This window comes from Spinacia oleracea, chromosome 1 (assembly GCF_020520425.1).
Source record: "Spinacia oleracea cultivar Varoflay chromosome 1, BTI_SOV_V1, whole genome shotgun sequence".
Lineage (NCBI taxonomy): Eukaryota > Viridiplantae > Streptophyta > Magnoliopsida > Caryophyllales > Amaranthaceae > Spinacia > Spinacia oleracea.
In genome coordinates, this window is record NC_079487.1 from 101,503,510 (window position 1) to 101,525,364 (window position 21,855).

At 33.0% G+C, this 21,855-nt stretch overlaps 1 protein-coding gene across 1 annotated transcript; it reads left to right on the forward strand.

Moving 5' to 3' along the window:
• The first annotated feature begins 4,017 nt into the window (after positions 1–4,017).
• LOC110803274 (calcium-binding protein CML39) lies at positions 4,018–6,173 on the forward strand. The gene is made up of 2 exons (XM_022008770.2): positions 4,018–4,405; positions 5,700–6,173. The coding sequence occupies exons 1-2, from the start codon at positions 4,233–4,235 to the stop codon at positions 6,103–6,105; spliced, it is 579 nt and encodes a 192-aa protein (XP_021864462.2). The 5' UTR covers positions 4,018–4,232; the 3' UTR covers positions 6,106–6,173.
• The last annotated feature ends 15,682 nt before the right edge of the window (positions 6,174–21,855 follow it).

A 21,855-nucleotide genomic window follows, 5' to 3' on the forward strand; every position in this document is an offset into this window, starting at 1 on the left:
ATTTTTTGTTAAATCTGACACTACTCTCATAAAATTTATTTCAATAATACGGGGGGAGAGGAATCAACTTGTATTAGTATTGTTCAAATATTTATTAGTTGATAATCTTTTAACACTAAGTATATGTTTATTATAGTTATTAGTAACATATAATGCAATATTAGAAAACCAATAGTAATAGTGCGGAGTATAATTTGTAAGTTTTCTCATGTTAAGTGATTAATATTTTTCGTATCAATTGCAACACATTATCTTCGATTCTTGCCATAATAAATAAATTCGTAATATTCTTGTCATATATTCCAATTATGTTCTATAATATGGAAGGAAACAAATTAGAAAATATACAGTTTTTAAAAGTTTATTTAAGGGAGTAAATATTATAAAATAAAACAAAACGTACAAAAAAAGTCAAGGAAACACCAGAAGAAGATACATGTCATTCCTGATGTACTATCTCAGTTTCTTAAAATACCCGATTACTAAAGTGTGTCAACTAAAAAATAACGGGAAAATATTAAATAAATTAAAAAAGAGTAAATTGTACTATCTCAGTTTCTTAAAATACCCGATTACTATTCACGTGGGGTCACAGTTAAAAAAAACTTTGATCCCCTTTGATGACTTATAAACAAGAAAAAATATCACCAAGTGTGAGTGTGTTAGATTTAATTTATTTCAATGTGGATCTTCATAACACTAATTTTTCATAATTTTGCTTTATTATAGAATTATAGATATTTATCGTTAAAGTTATGCATTATACATCGTGTAAAACGAAATAGGTACATTTTAAAGGAACATGAACACTGTTTGATTCACCTAAATTTCACGTTTTATTTTTATTTTTTTATACATGACCCTTATTGGAAGTTATACTCCGTAAAAAGGTACTATTTGAGCTTATTAACCCCCATCTTGTAGTTCTTCCGTTTTAAAATAGTTGCAATATTTTGACTTTTATGTTTGTTAACTCATAACTAGTTTTTGGGCCCGTTGTTATATGTTGGAAGTGTAATGGAGTTTATAAGTTATGTTGTTTTTAAGCAGGTGTCGAAGGTGTTTAAACCAAATGACAATAATAAAACTTTACGACCTATGAAGTCTTGTCTTTTTAATCATTACATTTTTCTACTTATGTTCATCTCCCCTGAAAAAATAGATCCACTTTAAATCACCTATTACCACCAATAACATATCATTTGTACAAAAATCAAATAAAATTGTTAAATAGTACGACTATACTCATGATATCCAACGAAGGGAAAGACTTAAAAAATTCTAACTATTAAACTATATTGACCAAAATTTTCTTATAGGAGAACTTAAACTAATTGTAAGTTTCCTAACCACAAAAATATACAAATAAAACCCACATAAAAGTCTCAAAATGTTGATGACGATTTACCTACCTTTAATCATTTGTTTGGAAACCATTACAATATAAGATTCTCCTTCTTTGCAAAATGAATTGCAACTAATTAAGAAAGAAAAATAAACAACATATTTCCAATATGCTTAAGAAAAATCAAGAACAACGTGCGAGATTGGATCGAGAAATCAAGCAGGAAGGTCAGCCTTTGATTGTTAGATAGATACCGAAAGAATCTCATAGCTTCTGAATGGCAGGTCTAACAGATCTAGGTTGAGGCTGTTTTCTTGTTTGAGGTTATGCGGTTCATTTTTGGGCCCGCCTTAGAGAGAGAGAGGGGGGGGGGGGGGAGGTGGTACTACAACTTGAATTGCATGCATGAAAATAAACAATTGAAATGTTGAATTAAAACACCCTATAACTTCCTACCGTTTCAAAAAGAATTAGTAAAAAATTCTATTAGTGGGAGGTTAAATTTTGAATGAACGCTACAGAAGAATGAGAGAAGATTTGAGAATTGAATTAAATTGACATTGAAAATAATTAAGGTTGGAGAGTTAATGGGAAGATGAAGAACGGGAAAGACGAATTACGAGAGGTTGTTTAGGCATAATCAAGTTGAGTACTCCCTCCGTCTCATTTCTATAGTCCTGCTTTTATTTTGAGCGTCCCAAAATTAAGAAAAAATTAAGAACAATGTGCTTAGAGGGAGAGAGAGAGAGAGGGGGGGATGAAAATAGACAATCGAAATGTTGAATTAAAACACCCTATAATCTCCTACCGTTTTAAAACGGACCAGTCAAAAAGTCTATTAAGTGGGAGGTTAAATTTTGAATGGATGCTACAGGGGAAGGGTAGAAGATTTGGGGATTGAATTAAATTGACAATGAAAATAATTAAGGTTGGAGAGTTAATGGGAAGTTGAAGAATGGGGAATAGGGATCAGTTGTTTAGGCATAATAAAGTTTAGTATTGATCCTAATTTTTGGTACTCCCTCCATTCCATTTTTATAATCCTGTTTCTATTTTGAGCGTCATAAAATTATAGTCATGTTTATATTTTTGGCCATTAAGTTTTCCATTTTCCTATGCACTATGATAATTTAAAATGTATTGAAAAATAAACAAAACTTCCCCATGTACTATATTTCAGTTCTTCATGTACTACATTCCCTTTTCTATGTACTATATTCCACTTTCTCATACAAATCAATTATCAATGCACTATATTTCAATTTTCCGTGTACTTTCCATTTTTCTTAAAGCCCGTGTTTTTTTATCAACGGGGCTATAAACATGGACGGAGGGAGTTCAATTCTAATAAATTAGGGATTAGTAGTATGCTACGTGAAAACTAATGGCAATAAAGTGGAATAATGAATGTCCATTATATTTTTATAACAAAAAGTAAATAGTAAGATTAATAAAGTTTTGACACGTGTCTTCAAGATGGAGTTGCTTACATGTCATTGAAATGATGATGGTTATGTTTTTTAAATACTAGGTATAGACTATGTATAGATTTTGACTACCAATACTTGTGATTATGAATTACTCCCTCCGTTCCTAAATAAGAGTCCTATTTGGAGGAATCGCGGGGATTAAGAAAAATGAGAAGTGTGTAAGAAAAACAATAATTGAGTGTTTTTTTTGGAAAAAAGGATAATGTAATAATTGTTTATTGATAAAGTACAAATAAAAGTGGATGTGAAGATGAAAAAGTGGAAAAAGTGTAGAATGTGTAAGAAAAAACAATCAAATGTTGATGATTTGGCGTCTACATACATTTGGGTATATTAAGTATTATGCTACTTTGTATATAGATTGTAAATGACGGAAGTAGCAATTGAGTGTTTTTCAATGCGGTGCAGGGTTTTAGTTTTTTCTCATTTTTGTCAAGTTTTTGGTACGATGAGGAATAGCTTTTGGAATTAAGGGCGGGTATGATTTTCTTTGGAAGTTGGCCTCCTATTGAACTGTTTGTATCCGTACTCTAATTTTTATTAAGTAAATATATTTCGTCGGTTTACGTTAAAAAAAATAGAAACAAGTAGTTGACACAAGTAGGCATGATATTATACTACCTCCGTTTCAAAAAGATCTTTACGGTTACTATTTGCACGAACTCCAATGCAATATTTAACTACTAATATATCCAATTTCGTATGTAAAAAAATTATAAAAATTTGATATTCTGAAAATACATCCCGAGACCAATCTAACAAGATCTTACATGTAACGTTTTGATGTATATAATGGTGAGAATTTACGGTCAAAGTTTTTATACTTTGGACACATTTTCCTAAGCGTAAAGAACTTTTTGAAACGGAGGTAGTAAGAAGTTAATGTATCCTTGAAAGATGAAAGTAGAAATGAATGTTCCTGCAGTGCGTATCCTACGCTATTTTAGCCACGCCAACATATTCTAGAAACCTTACCCAATAACTCGTAAATTATAACCGCCTTTTTCATACCAATTCTAGGTGCTATATGCCACCACAACTTTAAATTAAAAAAAAAAGGTGTGCTACACAATCTAAGAAAAGCCACAAGTTCCAGCTCTTTTCCTTTCTAAATTTAAGTCTATCCAGAAAAACAACCACATATTTACATATATATTCACATTTTCCTTCCATTTCACCTCCAATAATCTATCTATCTCTCAATTAAATTCACTATAACATTTTAAAGCTTCTTTTGTTTCTTGTTTAATTCTCTACAATAAACTATTACATTTTAAAGCTTCTTTTGTTTCTTGTTTAATTCTCTACAATAAACTATTACATTTTAAAGCTTGATTTAATTTGTTTCTTGTTTAATTCTCTACAATAAATAATTAAGAAACTTGAAAATAAAAAAAATGTCTAGCATTCTTAAGAGGTTCAGCCACAAGAAGAAGAAGTTACTCGACACGACGTCAACATCAACGGCAACCCCGACCCTGACGTCTCCGGTGGCATCCCTTTCTTCGTGGTCTCCATATACAGATTATTATGAGGATAGAGATTCAAGGGAGATTGAGAAAGTCTTCAGGTATTTTTTTATTAATATGTAACACGTCAGCATGATACATGATTCTAGTCCTCTTTCTGTATTATGAGTACAACGAAATTTAATTAGTACATCATTCTCACGTTCTACACAAATTTAGTACTGAATTCCTATTTGTTTTTAATAAAGTCCGCAAATCAACTTTTTAAATTATTATTACCTTCAATTTCTTTGTACAGTTGTCAAAGTTTTAGATATTACGTACTCGATCCATTACATGCAATAAAAATTAAAACATTACCTCGTTTTTTTTAATCCTATACTTTTCATTGATAGTAGTTGTTTAGAATGAGTTAAAAATTATTAGCTAAAATTAGTAAATGATTCATGGCTTTTAAGGAACGGAAATTAAGCTACCTTATAACCTATTTTTATGGGGTAAGTCTTATATTAGACATTATTTCCATTATTTGGTGTAATTAGGTAGGCTATGTTTAGTATGGCCAAAAACGTTTTCAGTAAAAATGATATTTCATGAAAACGTTTTCGGTGAAAATGATATTTCTTTGTTTAGTTCCTTACAAGAAAAAGTCATAGCAAAAAGGAAAATAGGTGTAGATAGGCTAGGATTGGTGGGAAGAGAGACGGAGGGAGAATGAAAAAAAAGTGGAAAAGTGGGTTCTTTCATTTTAAATGAAATTAAAATTTTACCTTTAAGTGACTTAATAGAAAATTATTTTTCACCCCTTGCCAAAACAAATAGTGAAAAATGATTGAAAATGGGACAACTTTTTCTACGAAAATATTTAACACCAAACCAAACACTTAAGGCTCGTTCGATATCACTGTCAGTTTTCAGTTTTTAGTTTTTTTGTTATAAAAGTCATAAGGTTTAGATTGAATCATGAACTAAAATATAGTTACACGTATAATAATAACAATTATGTTGATTTTGAAAACTGACAACAAAAAACTGGAAACTACTTTTTGTGGTTTTCTTATTTTGATTTTTAGTTTGTATGGAGTATTCAAACTAGACTTTAAACCACACGATGCATACATCTAATCCCAGAAAAACATATAATTCATCCGTTCCATAATGAGTTACAGTATCTTTTCTACATTTATCATGCACATTTTATATCATTTTAATCTCTAATTACACAATATTAAAAATTGTAAAATTTTGATAATCTTAAAGTATTCATTGAGACGAATCAACTACTACAACCATTTTAGAAAAAATGTACTTAAAAATAAAAGTAAGGGTACTTTAGATACTGTCTCAAGAGTTGACTAATATGTTAGCGATAACACCTAATTTAATTATTTTCAGATACATAGATGAGAACGGAGACGGAAAAATATCCCCAGCAGAGCTACAAAAATGTGTGAAAGCAGTAGGAACTCAAAGACTATCAGTAGAAGAGGCGACGGCGGCGGTGGAATGCTCGGACTGCGATGGTGACGGAATGCTGACGTTGGAGGATTTCGGGAGATTGATGAAAGCAAAAGGGTTATCAGAGGAAGAGAAAAGGGAGGAATTAAGAGAAGCATTCTTGATGTACAATGATAATAAGAAGAACGAGTCAGGTTTCATTACACCTAAGAGCTTGAAGAGAATGTTGAGTCGACTCGGCGAGTCTACTTCTATTCATGATTGTAAGGCTATGATTCGTGTGTATGACCTTAATGGTGATGGTGTTCTTTCTTTTGATGAGTTTGCTCTCATGATGAGTTGAATTATATGCAATGTCATGGTTGTATAATACAATTGATTAAGTAGCATAATTCAATAAATGTTTGTATATTTTGGCCACCTTAATTTTTAAATTAATTACTTGTTAGAGTTGGATGTAACTAGCTTAGAATTCATGTATATATATAATTTTGTTTTTGAAAAGCATGATACATCACTTAAAAAAACAATTTGTTTTTACTACTTTAACTTGAGTCATGTTAATTATTTAAGCGAAAAACATTTTCGAAGAAAAATTATTTCCATGGAAAATAATTTTCAAGGGAACATATCATGGAAAAATAGTTTTCCTTCATTTTTTCCTTATGAGAAAAGCTAAAGAGAAAAAAAGAAAATAGACGTGGAAATGAGAGATGGATAGTAACGTAGTAAAGGAAAACAAATATACGTAAGGGAGAAGAGAGACAAATGTGGCATTCCTTTTTTTTCAAATACTTCATACATAGTATATAGAAAGTTATTTTTCCTTTGTGAAGGTTATGTTCCACATTGGCCACCTAGCCCAATATTTAATTTCTAAGCCTAGCTCATTAGGGATTGGGAAAGCCTATATATATACCCCTTATATTCAATTGATCCCCTCATAAAACCCTCATAATTTCTCTCTCCTCTTTTCTTTCACCACACTCACCCGGCTTCCTCTCTTGCTCTCGTGTCTTTGTCCGCGCACAACCAGCCGAGCACCCTTGCTCGCTCGCTGCTGCTTGTGCCTCCGTGCCCTCGCTCACACACACTCCTCTCGTCGCATGCCCCTGCACACGTACTCGTGCACTCCCTCACTCCCTCTCTCGTCCTCGTCGCACATCACACGTGGCCCTCGCCACTACACTCCGTATTCTTTTGATCTTTTTGCGCCTGATCACATCCAATTCGTGATTGTACCGTGCTATAGGCCGGTTTGGTATGATTCTCTTCTTGCTTACCTATTCTATTTTAATTCCGTATTTTAAATTATATTATTATTATTATGGATTTTAATTAATTAAACTGTTGGGATCGTTTATGAACACCGAATTTTGATGATTTGTATGCTTGGGTTATTGAGGAGTATTTTAAATTGAAGTATTATAATTTTTAGATTCGTTTATTTAATAAAGTGTCAATGTTTAAAGGTTTGAAGTGATTTTAATGTTGATTTAATGTTAGGGTTTTAAGCCCAACATAATGGTTGTTTGATTTGTATAATTTAATGTTAATTTCAATTATGGAAATCAATTATATTTTTCAGAATTAGTTCAAAGCTTAAAGTGTCAATTTTTAATAATTAACGTGAAAAATTAATGTTTTCATACAAGGGTTTTAGTTTTTCAATTGAGACTATTATTTTATTAATGGGACATTAATGTCTAACTAATTCAAAGGTTTTAGAATTTATAAAAGTTGCTGGAAATATAATGAGCATGAATAATAATTAAATTTCATTATTTTAATGATAGGAGGTGATTTCTAATCTAGAGCCTTGATTCGCAAAGTGGCCCTCGTACTTTGATATTCGAGGTACGTTCATGTCTAGGGTGACCACCGTTTACATGAGGATACTCGTGATACTTTATTATTGTGAATCATGTGACTTGGATTATTATAGATTCATGTTTGATGTTGTAAACAAACATGTTATGGATTACTATTGAATTATGAATTCTATGTGAACAAGCATGTTGTGATTTTTTATAATCGTTGAATTTAATGTCAATCATGTTGTTAAAGTATTATTATGCATGTATGGTTGTTTCACATGCAAGGGATTATTATTATACTAATGTACGTAATGTCTAGCATATGTTGAGCCAAGTATTTGTGCCTCGTTGCACTATTTATTCTACCCCGTCTGTAGGGTATGTTTTGGAAGTCTATGTGAATTGAACTAAGGATTTTTCGTGCCTTGTGCACACCTCGCTTGTTAACTGGCATGTCGGGCTATCTCAATAGTACATTGAGAAGGAACCATGGGAGTAATATCACTTGAGTCATGGATGTTGGATCACAAGTCCTAATGAATTAAAAGAAGAGTGTTGTTTGGTTGTTTTTATTATATGCCATGTTGTCGTGTCTTAAGTTCACCGTGTGAATAAAATACTGATTAAGGTAAAGTGCAATCAGAACAAGCCTCAAAACTCTTGAAACGTATATACCTTGAGTATGAATAATGGGGGGAGTCTTGCCGGAAAACTCGTACTCCTACAAATGATACAAGACGTTGTTTCATTCTTTTTATGCGCTGAAATTCCGTCGGTATGGTCTGACAATTGGTGACTTTTATTTATTTTGGTTTTTGGTGGGCTCCCAACACCCTTCCTTTTATGGATATTAATTTTGGGTCCGTTCGAAGCTTATTCTTAATAAATCTATGAGTCAAGAGTCGTGTTAAGTGTCGAGTCTTGTCTCCGTGATTAAGTGTTTATTAAATGACTTTTGCATGTGGATTATTTATATTGTTGAATGAAGCATATTAAACTATGATTTCATTCTAGCTTGTTCGTACTCAACTTTCATTGACTTCGTTCTTCAATTCATATGAATCATGAAAAAGGGTTAGAATGTTAAAATAGGTTTATTTGTTGGTAGTTGGTGTCGAACATGATATTTTTGGCCATAAATGGCCTATATCGACCCAAATGACCCTTAGGCTTGCATAACGAACTTGAAATGAGTTTCATAAACATATAACTAAACATATGAATCATGAAAAAGGGTTGGAATGTGGAAATAATTCGTTTGTTGGTAGTTGGGATCGAAAATGCCATTTTTGGCCATAAATGACCTATATCGACCCAAATGACCCATAAGCGTGCATAACGAACTTGAAATGAGTCTTATAAACATATAACTAATCATATAAATCATAAAAAAAAGATTTAGAAAGTATACTTAGGTTCATGTTTTGATATTTGGGATCGAAAATGCCATTTTTGGCCAAATATGATCTATATCGAGCTTAGTGAGCCTTAGATATGCATAAAGAACTTGAAATGAATCTTAGTACACTCAGAAAGATGTTTTCGTGACCAATATAATTTCTCTTTTCGCATATGAAACTTAATTTAATTTATTGGTTTGCATGTACGTTGTTCTTTTAAAGGTTTTCACAACTCCAAGGGAGGGGCCCTTCACCAAAGAGGAGTTGGATGAAGTTCGAGACAAGTGGGCTACTTACTTCAACGATTGTGAATTACCCTCAGTGTAATAAATAGAGCAGGCTTGTAGTTATCCGTGACTTTTACATTATTTTGTTATTTATCGATTTAATTAATTACATTTGAATTCATTCTGAAATATTATTGGAAATTTGAAATTTATATCATTTTTGAGGAATGTCAAGATGATGTTTGGTGAAACAGTATTCTATAAATTATAATGCATAATTTTATATTGCAAAATATCAGGAATTATATTGCAGATTTTTTTTTTTTTTTTTTTTTAAAAAACTCAAAAGTTGCCCTTGTCTGCAACAAGAGCAACTTATGTGAAGCTTATAAGTTGCCCTTGTTTCAAACAAGAGCAACTTATGTGAAGCTTATAAGTTGCTCTTGTATGCAACAAGGGCAACTTATAATCTTAAGGGCAACCTTTGATAATTTCACAAAAGTGACCCCCCCATATGTTGCCCTTACAATTGGCAACTTATAAGCCTATTTTAAGGGCAACTTATGATGTGTTTTCCTCTAGTGCATGTTTCTCTTGGTCATGGTCTTTGCCATAATGACCCTATGATGATCCACCATTGCATTTGCGTTGATGGGGAGTAGGTTTTGAATAACAGGTTTTTACAGATAACTTGCAGGAGACGTTATCTAGCATGGGATTGTGTTGAGCGGTGTTTTTCTCCTGCATTATAAACTCTACTATTTTATTAGTCTAGAATACTTAAATTATTTAAATTTCTAGCTAATGGATTTTGGATTATTAAATTTTTGGTTTTGGGCCGTTATGGTTTCGATTTGTATGGAGGTCATTTACTATTAATTATGTTTTGAAAGTTAGTTATTTCCGCTGTGTAATTCTGGTAATAGTCTTAACCGTTATCACGGTGGAGGTAATATCTTAGTAATTCCTTTATTTTAAGTTGGAAAATGGTTTTATAAAAGCAAGGAATTATTAGGGTGTTACAGAAACCTTGCAGGCCGGATCTACTATGAAATCTGTGCGTGCGCACAGTACAAAAGAAGCAAACTGCTTCATTTCTTTTCTTTCTTCAATTTCTCTTTGCATAGTTAATAAACCCAACTATATTAATCCTCCCTTAAGGATTTAATTCACCTAATCACAATAGTGTGGATCGGAGTGGTGGGCCGCTGGAGAATAGGTGACCACCGGAGGCAGTCAGGGTTGCGAATCACATCATCTGAACTATATGGAAAGGGATCACCCCATTCTTTGATCCACCAACTTAAACGTAGGAGTATTAAGTCTTGTAGTTACCTTGGTGTAGTGGAGGAGATTTGGAAAAATTCGGGTGTTGATTTCCTTCCAGATTGTCCACATAATTATGAAAAAACTGGCCACCAAAACCTTTTTGAAGACGGGGCTTCAAATCGGACATGCCCTTTGGGAGAAAGCATCACGAATACTACGGGGGAAGACTCGTGTTAGGCCCCATAAGTTGAGCCACCAAGACCATACTTTTTGTGAGATATTGCAGTGTAAGATGAGGTGATTGCAACATATGGGAGTGGATTCACATAGGACACAGTAGGTTTCACTTATTGGAATTATTCCTAAGTGTCCTAGCTTGGCACGAGTGTTTAGTTTGCCAATGAGAGCAAACCAAGCGAAGATTACAATTCGGTGAGGAACAAGGCCTTTCCACAGCCCTTTAATGGCATCTTGATGGTGCGTTGCCGTGTTTTTTGCCATCTCAAGGCTAAAATATTTGACTGAGAAGCAGGGGCGGACCGAGGAATTTATATTTGGGGGTCCAAAAAAATTATGATTTACTTTCTTTTTAGTGGGTTGTTAAAGTTGAAAGGGGAATTGTCCAAATATTATAAACGTCGTAATAAAATATGTGGAAAATTAAGGAACTTTAATTTTGGATTTTTATAACAGTAAAACTCAATACCTAGTCCAAATTACAACACTAACTTGGCGCGATATCAATTTAAAATGTAAAAAATAATATTTTCATACTTTGAATGAAATTTACTTTATTACAATAGTTGTCACTGAACAAATAACACACAAAGACATTAGCTTGTGGGGCATTATAAATCTATATATGAATATAATTGAAGTAATCAATTAGACATCTACAAATTTCAAAGTAACAGACAACTATAAGTCTATTAAAGTAGAGTATTAAAAATACGGATTTTTCATGAAATACCCCTCAATTTTCACGAAATTCACCAAATGCCCCTCAACTTTCAGAAATTCACCAAATGCCCCTCACCTTTAATATAATACCCAAACTACCCTTACTAATGACGCGCCGTTAGTCCGCCGTTAGTCCGCCGTTAGCCTACTTTTCTAATTCACCAAATGCCCCTACAATGTAACTTATTTCACCAAATACCCCTATTTTAAAATATAATTTACCAAATGCCCAAATGTAAAAATTACCTTTTTAAAGCCCAATGGCTAGTTTTTTGGGATTGAAAAATAGCCGTAACTTATTGTTTTAGTCACCAAAACTTTCCAGTCATTTGAGAGTTGAGACTATGGAAGATATAAGGCAGTGTGATGATAGATATTGTGGCAATGGTATGTTACAGTTTAGAACTATTCGGCCCGAGTTAATAAGTAAGCCCCTTGAGTATAAGAGGATACTCAAGGGAAGGGAATCCTCACCCCCAAAATACAACTTTGAGGTTGTAAGATACAATCTCAACAACTAGGTTAGGCCAAGTACTACTTGGTACTTTGTATATGCAAGCAATACACTTGATACAAATATATAATGCCTCAATTTACTTATTTACATTTCTTATAGAGTGGCATATGAAAAGAGCGATACAATTAAGAGAATGTCTCTAAAATAAAAGACCAACCAAATGAAACTCTACTCAAAAGACTAACACCACTTAATGAGTTTGATGCGTGTTTGGTTCACGGTTATTTGAGGCCACGAAACGAAATTAAGAACATGACTTTCTTCCCACTTATGTGCTTGGATAACAGGAATATGATACTCCATTACTAGAGGTAATAGAGTGTAATATCAATTGGTTATCTGCAATATGGAGGCCCTTTTTTCCTTTCCTTTCCTTTCCTTTCCTTGAGTAGTGATTTTAACTTATATTCATGCAAAACAAGAGGTAATAGACTCATTATGTGTGGATGATGATTTTGAATGATAACTCATGACACAAAACTGAGATGAAACTACAACAAAACAATTTGGTGACTAAATAAACACTCAGAACAGGGTTATTTATACTAAAACAATAAGCTACGGCTATTTTTCAATCCCAAAAAACTAGCCGTTGGGCTTTAAAAAGGTAATTTTTACATTTGGGAATTTGGTGAATTATATTTTAAAATAGGGGTATTTGGTGAAATAAGTTACATTGTAGGGGCATTTGGTGAATTAGAAAAGTAGGCTAACGGCGGACTAACGGCGTGTCATTAGTAAGGGTAGTTTGGGTATTATATTAAAGGTGAGGGGTATTTGGTGAATTTCTGAAAGTTGAGGGGCATTTGGTGAATTTCGTGAAAATTGAGGGGTATTTCATGAAAAATCCGTTAAAAATATATTACTAGAAGTATATATATTATAGAAATCACAAAATCTTTTGAAGGAAAAAATAACATTATTATTTTTTTGTATTTTTGTAAATAAAAATCATGAATTATTATAGAACAACAAAATTAAAAATAAAAAGTGATGGAAGAAAAAACGACTTACCAAGGAAAAATGAAAAACAAAAAACTATGAAATTAAAAAATCATGTTTAATAACCTCTTAGGGATTCGAACCCAGACTGCCTACATAACACACTAGTCAAGCAACCACCATGCCAAAGGTATTTAATTGTCATAATTGTAACTTAATTATATATATTTAAATTACGTAAAGTGCAATTAATTACCCCAACACGTACCAGTTAAGTTTAACAAATTTTTTTGAAAATAATGGGGGTCCCTTTGGACCCCTTGGGGGACACATAGGTCCGCCCATGCTGAGAAGTGACCGGTTTTGTCAGGGGTCCATATTAGAGAGTCATGCCTGTTTGTAGCAAAAATCACCCGGCCAAGAGTGAGTGTTAAACAAGGTGTATGTGTTATTTGGTGTATTATCTATACATACTATACTATATATTAAAAAAGTTTCTACAAACATCTACATATTGTCACATGTTGCTCTCCCCTAATCAGAGGAGAGATATGTTATGCATAGTTCAAACCTGCCAGTACCTCCATCCTCCATGAAGTCTTAATTGAGCTTAGAAAGCCTTGACAAAAATTGGCTTTATATAGTTCAGGTTTCTTGCTTTTCATAACAGGAAATATATCCTCGCCTTCGAAGTAAAGAATATTAAAATTCAATTCAATCAGATTCCACACAAGCCTTTGAGGCTAAGAACTACAATTCTGAGAGGACTTGTTGCTAACAAATGTGTCCTTGTTATATCTGTTCTTGGAGGAAAACTTCAAGATTTGCAGTAAGTACACGAGCTCAGGAAGAATAGTTAAATATAGATCATTGTCCGTTCTTTTTTAAATGACACAATTATTTAGGCACGTTTGCCAATGCTCGATTTCAAACATTAATATCTCTAATTGTGGATCGGAAAAAATTATAAAAAGTTGATATTAAAATAATATTTACTGATACGAATCTAATAAGACCCCACACGACTATGTTTTTTCTTATTTATAAACCACAAAAGGAACTCAAAGGTGCTTGTGTGAATAGTGTCTAAAACCACATTGCGTCATGTAAATAAGAACAGAGGAAGTATATGTTCGTAAAATTAATTTAATATTTAATAATAATATAGATTAATTATCTTGTGAAAAATTCAAACATAATTTCACTAAATAATATAATAATTAATTGTTATTTATATAATAATCTTGGACATCGACCGAGCCCAAATTGTATATCTAATAAAGTTTTTGTTCTTGTGAACTTAATACTTTATTTAATAAATATTTATTTTAGAAAAAAAATCAAAATTAAAATTTATCCTTTTCTGTTCCATCTTTTTCAACAATGTTGAATTCATCCGCTCATTTCCCGTTGTTCAACAACGTTCTAAATTACTCGGTAATGAGGTATATATATTCCGTAGTGTGCAATTATCCCGTTCACAACTCGCTTTGTTCCGTAAAACCTTCTTTTCTTATCAAGGAGTACAAACTACAAAGTACAAAGAGTCATTAAAAGGAGTACTGTGAGTTTGTGACTGACCGACTTCTACTTTGAACTTTGAAATTTCAGTGAGGAAAATGTGTCGATCCAAAAAGGGCAATAACAATTTCAAACTACGACGAAGTAAGAGGTTGAACAAGGATTTATATGAAGAAGATCGGTTGAGTGAGCTTCCAGACGCTATCCTCGCCGAAATTCTCTCTCGGCTTGAAATTGTTTCCGCCGTGAGAACCTCCGTCTTATCTCAGCGGTGGCGTCACCTTTGGACGGGTGTCAACCGCTTCGAATTAGATCGCCGCTGTGACGGGAAATCAAAAAAATGGTCAAATATCATCAGCAACATCTTACGACAACTGACCTCTTCGAAACTCCGGGTTTTTAAGCTTCAATTGGGGAGTGGGGACTATTGAGGATAACGCAGTTATCCTCTATGATAAAATATCGAATATAGTAGAGTTATGTTATAACTAGGATATATGATATAAGATAGAAGTCTATATGAACTAGATCTCCTACTCTTCATAGATTTCCTAATTCCTATAGACTTCTATCTTATATCATATAGCCTAGTTATGTAATCCCCGTAATTTTATACATTTTATTAATATATTTTAACGTGTAGTTAATTATATTTAAATAGAATTTACGAATTTTAGAAATATATATAATTAAAGTATATTTATTTTATTACATTTCGAATATTTTTAACGATTTACAAAATCAAAAGTAATTTTAGAATTTTACGTTGAAAAGAAATCGAATTACGAAAATCGATTGAATTTAGAAAATGATACTAATCGATTTTGGATTGAAATCCTAAAACTAAATCCTAATTCTAGCCCAATTGACAAAGCCCAAATAATAAGACCCAAACACTTGACTCCTTTTCTCTCCTTCAATTTTACGTAAAACAAAAGAAGCCTAACCCTTCCCTATTCACGTGAACGAGAACCAGCCAACCCTCACAAACCTTGGTGCTTTCTCCCTCACGTTGTTGTCCTCGCCGCCGTCAACCACCAGCCACCGGCAACCACCACCGATAACTCCTCCATCTTCCCCCTCTCCTTCATTCTTTCTTTCTCTCTCTCTTTCCTTTTGCTCTCCTTAATCAATGGTTCTGATTGTTGGAATTGGTCCTTCAAAGTTCCTACATTTTAGGGAAACATGTTACAGTAATTGTCAAGTAAATTAGTTAGTGGCTAGTTATTAGGAACTAGAAAGCCAGTTTAATTGTTAGTGGGTATTAGTGGAATATCAAGCCACGATTAATCAGTTTCTATTTCTTTAGTTAGTTGGTCTATATAAACACTTTGTAATCTCTTTTATAAATGGATTGAAGCCATAAAACTATTGTATTTTGTTGTTCTTCTTTCCCCTCTCTTCTCTATTATAATTTTAACACTGATTTGCTTGCCTATGCTTCTCTCGACAGCCACCACAGTACCACCACCAGCCGCAACAACCACCTCACTACAGCCCTAGCTTGTCGCGCAGCGCCGCCCAGTCGCGGCCAACCCCCCTTCTTTCTGCTCTAACACACGCAACCAGTATCCCTTTTTTCGCCGAAACCCAGAATTCCCAAATTCAAAGCCTAACTATGACTTTTCGGAGGTTTTCACTACGACAGAAAATGCTTTTAATAGCGCTTAATAATGCTTTTAACATCGCTTCTTGAAGCGCTCTTGATGGCTCCGCTATTAAAAGTAAAAGGTACCTTTAATAGCGCTTCTCAAAAGCGCTATCATATGTAACATTAGGATAATTCAAATGTTTATTTCATAGCACATTATAAGCGCTATTAAAGAAACGCCGTTAAATATTTACCGCCATCTTTTAAATTATTTTCTAATAGCGGATGTATATGAAGCGCTATAAAAGGTTATATACATATATATATATATATATATATATATATATATATATATATATATATATATATATATTTGTAATACACCTGAAAAATATTTAATTTTTTGCACAAAACAACACCATATATTGAATAATAGTAATAGTTGAAAATTAATTTCCAAACCTCAATTAAATTAATTTTTGCAATTGTCACCCTAATAAAACCGATTACATAGATCTGAACTAAAATTCTAAACATTAAACTACGTAAAATACATTAATTAATAGAGGCTTATGTTTGTTGGTTCCGTCAACGTAACCTAGCTATTACCCATTGAGTCCTTACTTTGTCAATATGCTCTGTCATAACTTGGAAACTGGCAATCTGAAAAAAGTACTGTGAAAGTGTATAAGATATTATACATATAGAAGGGGGAAAATATTAAATACGAAAGAAAGCAAAGCTCCATTTAAATTTACAGTTTCAAATATATACATGAGTATCTAAATACGTGTCATATATGAAAGAAAAAATCCATTTAGAGGCTTCTCTATTTCTTCCTACTAACTCGAAAAATACTTGCACGACTTCATTTACCCAAGTACTAAAATTTTCTCTTAAGTCATTCTCAATCTGGCAATCAAACTTAAACTTGTTCTTATCATTCTTTAACTTATTAAATACATGGTAAATATTTTCATCCCTAATAAATCCATTGCCACCATATTTGGCCCCGAAGTAATCAACATCTCATTCAAATAACTAACATCATACACCTTCAAAGGAAGTAATCAACATCTCATTCAAATAACTAACAACATACACCTTCAAAGGCAATGTATTTGTTATTGAAGCCACTTGCAAGATGACAAAGAATCAGACAAGTTGTGCCAAATGAAGCTCAGTTAGGGACCCACAAGCCAAACAGGTTCATGGAAAGATTCAGAGTTTGGAGACTAGTATAGGATTTAGCAGTTATGGCCTCAAAAAAAAAAAAAAAAAAAAAGGCCCAGATTGTTTGTTAGCTGACAGGTCAAGGATCTGTAGTTTACTTAATAATAGTATTTCTGGATGAACTGAGAAAATCTTTTCACAACAATCCATTCAAGTTGTTAATAGAATGATCAATAGTATTAAAATTTGCGTATAGAGTGAGTAGATTGACATGAAGAACTCCCTGCAGGCAAGTCGACAAGAGTAAGATGCAATTTCCAGAAGGTATTCCAAATGCTAACTGTGATAAAGAAAGCAACAAAAAAAAATCTTCCCTCCTTTAAATACAAGCTTCACTGTCATGCACAGTTTGTCAGTTTCAAAAGGCATCGAATCTCCTGAAGTCTAAAAATAATTCATCTAGAAAGCAGCATAAGAGGTTCAAACTTCACAGACTTGTTATTCTAATTTTACAAACAATTCTCTAGTCAAAACCCTTCAAAGAAACGCAGCATAAGAGGTTCAAACTTCACAGACTTGTTATTCTAATTTTACAAACAATTCTCTAGTCAAAACCCTTCAAGGAAACTGTGATAAAGAAAGCAACAAAACAAATTCTTCCCTCCTTTAAATACAAGCTTCACTGTCATGCACAGTTTGTCAGTTTCAAAAGGCATCGAATCTCCTGAAGTCTAAAAATAATTCATCTAGAAAGCAGCATAAGAGGTTCAAACTTCACATACTTGTTATTCTAATTTTACAAACAATTCTCTAGTCAAAACCCTTCAAAGAAACGCAGTCACAAATAACAAAACTTCTTCGGGAATAAGAGTGAAGGGAATCAAAAACAAAAACACAATGCAGGGAGATACTGGGAAAATACTCTGGAAAACAAAGAGCATAAAGAGCACAATGTAGACAACTAAAAAGTATTATAATGACTTGGAACTGTAAAATGCAAGTTAGGGAAGTGAATAATCAATATCAGAGAGTATATTATATTTCTGCTTGGGGCACTCAGAGTTTAAGTAGTATGTAAGAGAACTTAACTAGTTGTAATACAAATGTAAAAGCACTTAGAATTTAAAGAGTATGTAAGCAAGCATAACTCATTTGCAACACAAATACCTAGGTAGAGTTTAAAGAGTATGTGAGCCAACATACCTCATTCCATCCCAATCTCTGACTGTTTATGAGATATTCATTGTCATTTAGTAGCTTCTGACCACGATAAGACAAGCGAAATTATGTCAATACATGTCGCCTATCAATAGGAAAAGATAAAACGAAATCAATTAATCATAACAAGTTGAAAAGAAAATAACAAAACCAAAATCAAAACCTGAGTATTGACCCTCTGGTACTCTCAAGGCGCCTCCAAAATAGAGATATCTCAGTCAAAGAAAATAACATAGAATCACAGAATCAGATAAGATTGAAACCAAATCACAAACCATTAAGTTTAACTAAAATTATAATCAGATCAAATTAATAATAAACAAATTAAATCTCAGAACATAGTAGAAACCTTTTAACTAACCTGAAAAGTGTTATGTAGTAGTGTATATACGCTATTAAAGAAACGCTATAAAATGTCATATCAGTAGTAGTGTATATACCCTTGATCGTGCAAATATAGAATTTCACAACAGAGGTTTTAAAAACCTGCTAACAACGTGACACTACTTAGATTTCATCTTCTCTTTCTCTTTTATATCTCACATTCAAATGTAGTCAATAATACGAGTACATCGTAAGGTACCACAGACATACATACTGATAGTTCCTTTCATACAAGAAATGCAGGAGGTCAAAGACTGTCTTGAGTGTGCTGAACAATGAGCCCAAATTCTATGTTTTTACCAAAATTCCATAAATTAATTATTGGGCCTCTTCTCCTCTACACTCTGAAGTTATGGTTATGTTATTAGGTCTATAGCAGGCAAGGCAATTTGGGAACCATGTGGTAATTGCAGTAACCACCTTACGGCTCTTCAAACTCTAGAATCTAGATAACGCCCCCAAAGAAATTGTTAATATTGTAATTTATTAGGTCTTTGGTTTTAGATTTTAGTCACATCAAATGTATTAAAGGTAGATCCCTGGTGTCTGAAGCCCACATGTTAGCTACAGAAGTTAGGAGCTAGTTTTTGTTTCTAGTTTGTTTCGTTGCCAGAAAAAATAACTTTTCGAGTTTGTCATTTCAGCTTATTATCGTGGAGCCATTGGTATTCTGCAGGTGTACGATGTTACTGATGAGTCATCATTTAATAGTAATATTCTCTACATACATTGGGACTTTTAGGAGTAGACCTTGGTTCTCTTTAATGACTAATTTCTGAATTCTATAAGGCCTCTTATGTTATGGATATCTGTGGCTTTTGAAAACAAACATGAATCAAATCCAAAAGCTCCAAGATCTTTAGCGATTACAGGAACAAATGTAGTTAACTGGGACAGTAGGCGGCTTACACGTCCCACTGTGCCGAGATGTGAGGTGCAGATGGGAAGGACCGAAAGAGAAAAGCCTAACTTACTAAGAACAAAAGAAAAGGTCCCTAAGCAGTGTAGTCTTTCCTGGATAAATTAAGGATTTGGGGCTTCTCTTGCTACCCTACTATAATCAGCAAATATCAGGTGATAAATCTTCTTGTACTACTGCTATTGCCCCTCCCTAAGCACTCACTAGAGTGAGAACAACCGTTTCCGTGGAAATGTATATTTCGGACAGAGAAGCTTTATCAGGAGGCCAAAACTTTCCTCTTTAACCATAATTGATTGTCTCTATACACAACCCTGAATTTTCTTAATAGCATTCAGTTTTAAGTAGTCTAAGATTTCCTTCTGGACAAAAAGTTGTTGAAATTGCAATAGGTAGAAAAGGAAATTGCATGAAAAAAAGACTTCTTATCTCCCCCATTATCATCCGCGAACCTTCATTATATCAAATTTCACCCAATAAACATCCCCCAAAATGATAATAAAACATAAATTTCAAATTTAAATTAAACCCCCAATTATGTCAGACTACAAAACTAGGGCATAATCAATCAATACTGAACACAGAAAAATAAACCTTGACAAATTAGAACTCAATCCACACTTCGCAGGAGGCTCTTCCTTCAAATTCGTCCCATTGTTAGATTCTCCGCATTCTTTATCTCAAGAGTTGTCAGCTCCCTTAGTTAGGTCTGTACATTACAAGTGCACAGAATGACTTTTCTTGAAGTAGCATTTGCTGATTTAGCCATTATTGAACATAGGAGACTTACTGAGCGACGAGAGATACGCGGCTGAGAGCTCCACCTTTTGGCCCAACCAACTTCGCTTAACTGATCAAGATCATCCTTCACAGCATCACTGTCTTTCTGCATCACAATGTGTTTTTACACCGTCGCAATTTGCAAATACTAATCATCATTCTAACAGGTATAACAACTTGATCATACAAACATGAGAATATTTGATTTGTTGATATTATACTAGAAATCACCAAACAAGCTGACAAATTGTGATCTAAGGATGACATTTTATGAAAGATAATCCCACATAAACAGTGTTCTCATACCCAATTAATATCAGTTCTTAAGGAGTTTAAGACCTCAATTCCAGCCAACTCCATAACCCAAATACAAAAATTTGAAACCCTCGAACCAAACCCAGCTAGACAATGTGACTTTGTGAGTAGTAAATCAGTTAAATCACAACAAATTTATACAGACCCAGAAAAATCAGAGAACAATTTCCGATACTAGGTGATTCTGGAATTCATTCAATTCAATTCCCCGACGAAATCCTCTTCGATCCCTAATATGCTTTGTAATTTGCATCAGCCACAATTCATAGTAAAACTTTTAAAAAATTGAAGAAGAACATACGAAAATGAGAGGAAGATAAAGAAACCTCGCGTTGTCGGCATTGTATAGCATTGAAATCGTTGCTTTGATTGTCAGTCTTGAGAAGTTGAGAGTAGAGAAAAGGCGCAATCGAAAGGGTTTTGGGGGAGCAGAAGAAAACGGAAGAAAGAGAACCAACTTCTTTATTTTAATTTTTCTAAGTTATAATTTATTTTGTTTTATTTTTTAATGGATTTAATAGCGGTGTATTATGACGCGCTATAGTAAGTAGAGATATAACAGTGCTTATTTTATAAGCGCTATAATATGTAGTATTTAATATCTTTCACAGCGGAAAGGGCAAAAGCGCTATTAAAAAAACGCTATTAAATTACATTTCTGTAGTAGTGTTTAGTTTTTCGAACGCAAAAGTTTGTAAATTTAAGATGTTAAATTGAATATTTGCGATTCTTTTTGATAAATCTTGAATCTTTGATTGACCTACAATATATGTTTAACAAGTTTGAATGCCTATGCTTGTTAATTATACAACCTAATTTGTAATTATGATTAATTTGTTGAAATTCGAATAATTTAGAATTGATTTGATTTTCATAATTAATTAATAATTGAATTAGGTACCCATGATTAAAAACCACCATAAAAATTGTTAATTTATGTTAAATTTTAAAATTTTATGACCTAGATTTGAATCCATGTTAATCGGAAATTAATTGATTAATAAATTTTTGATTTTTCGCCCTAAAATTATGAAATTAATATGATTTATTAATTTGTCAT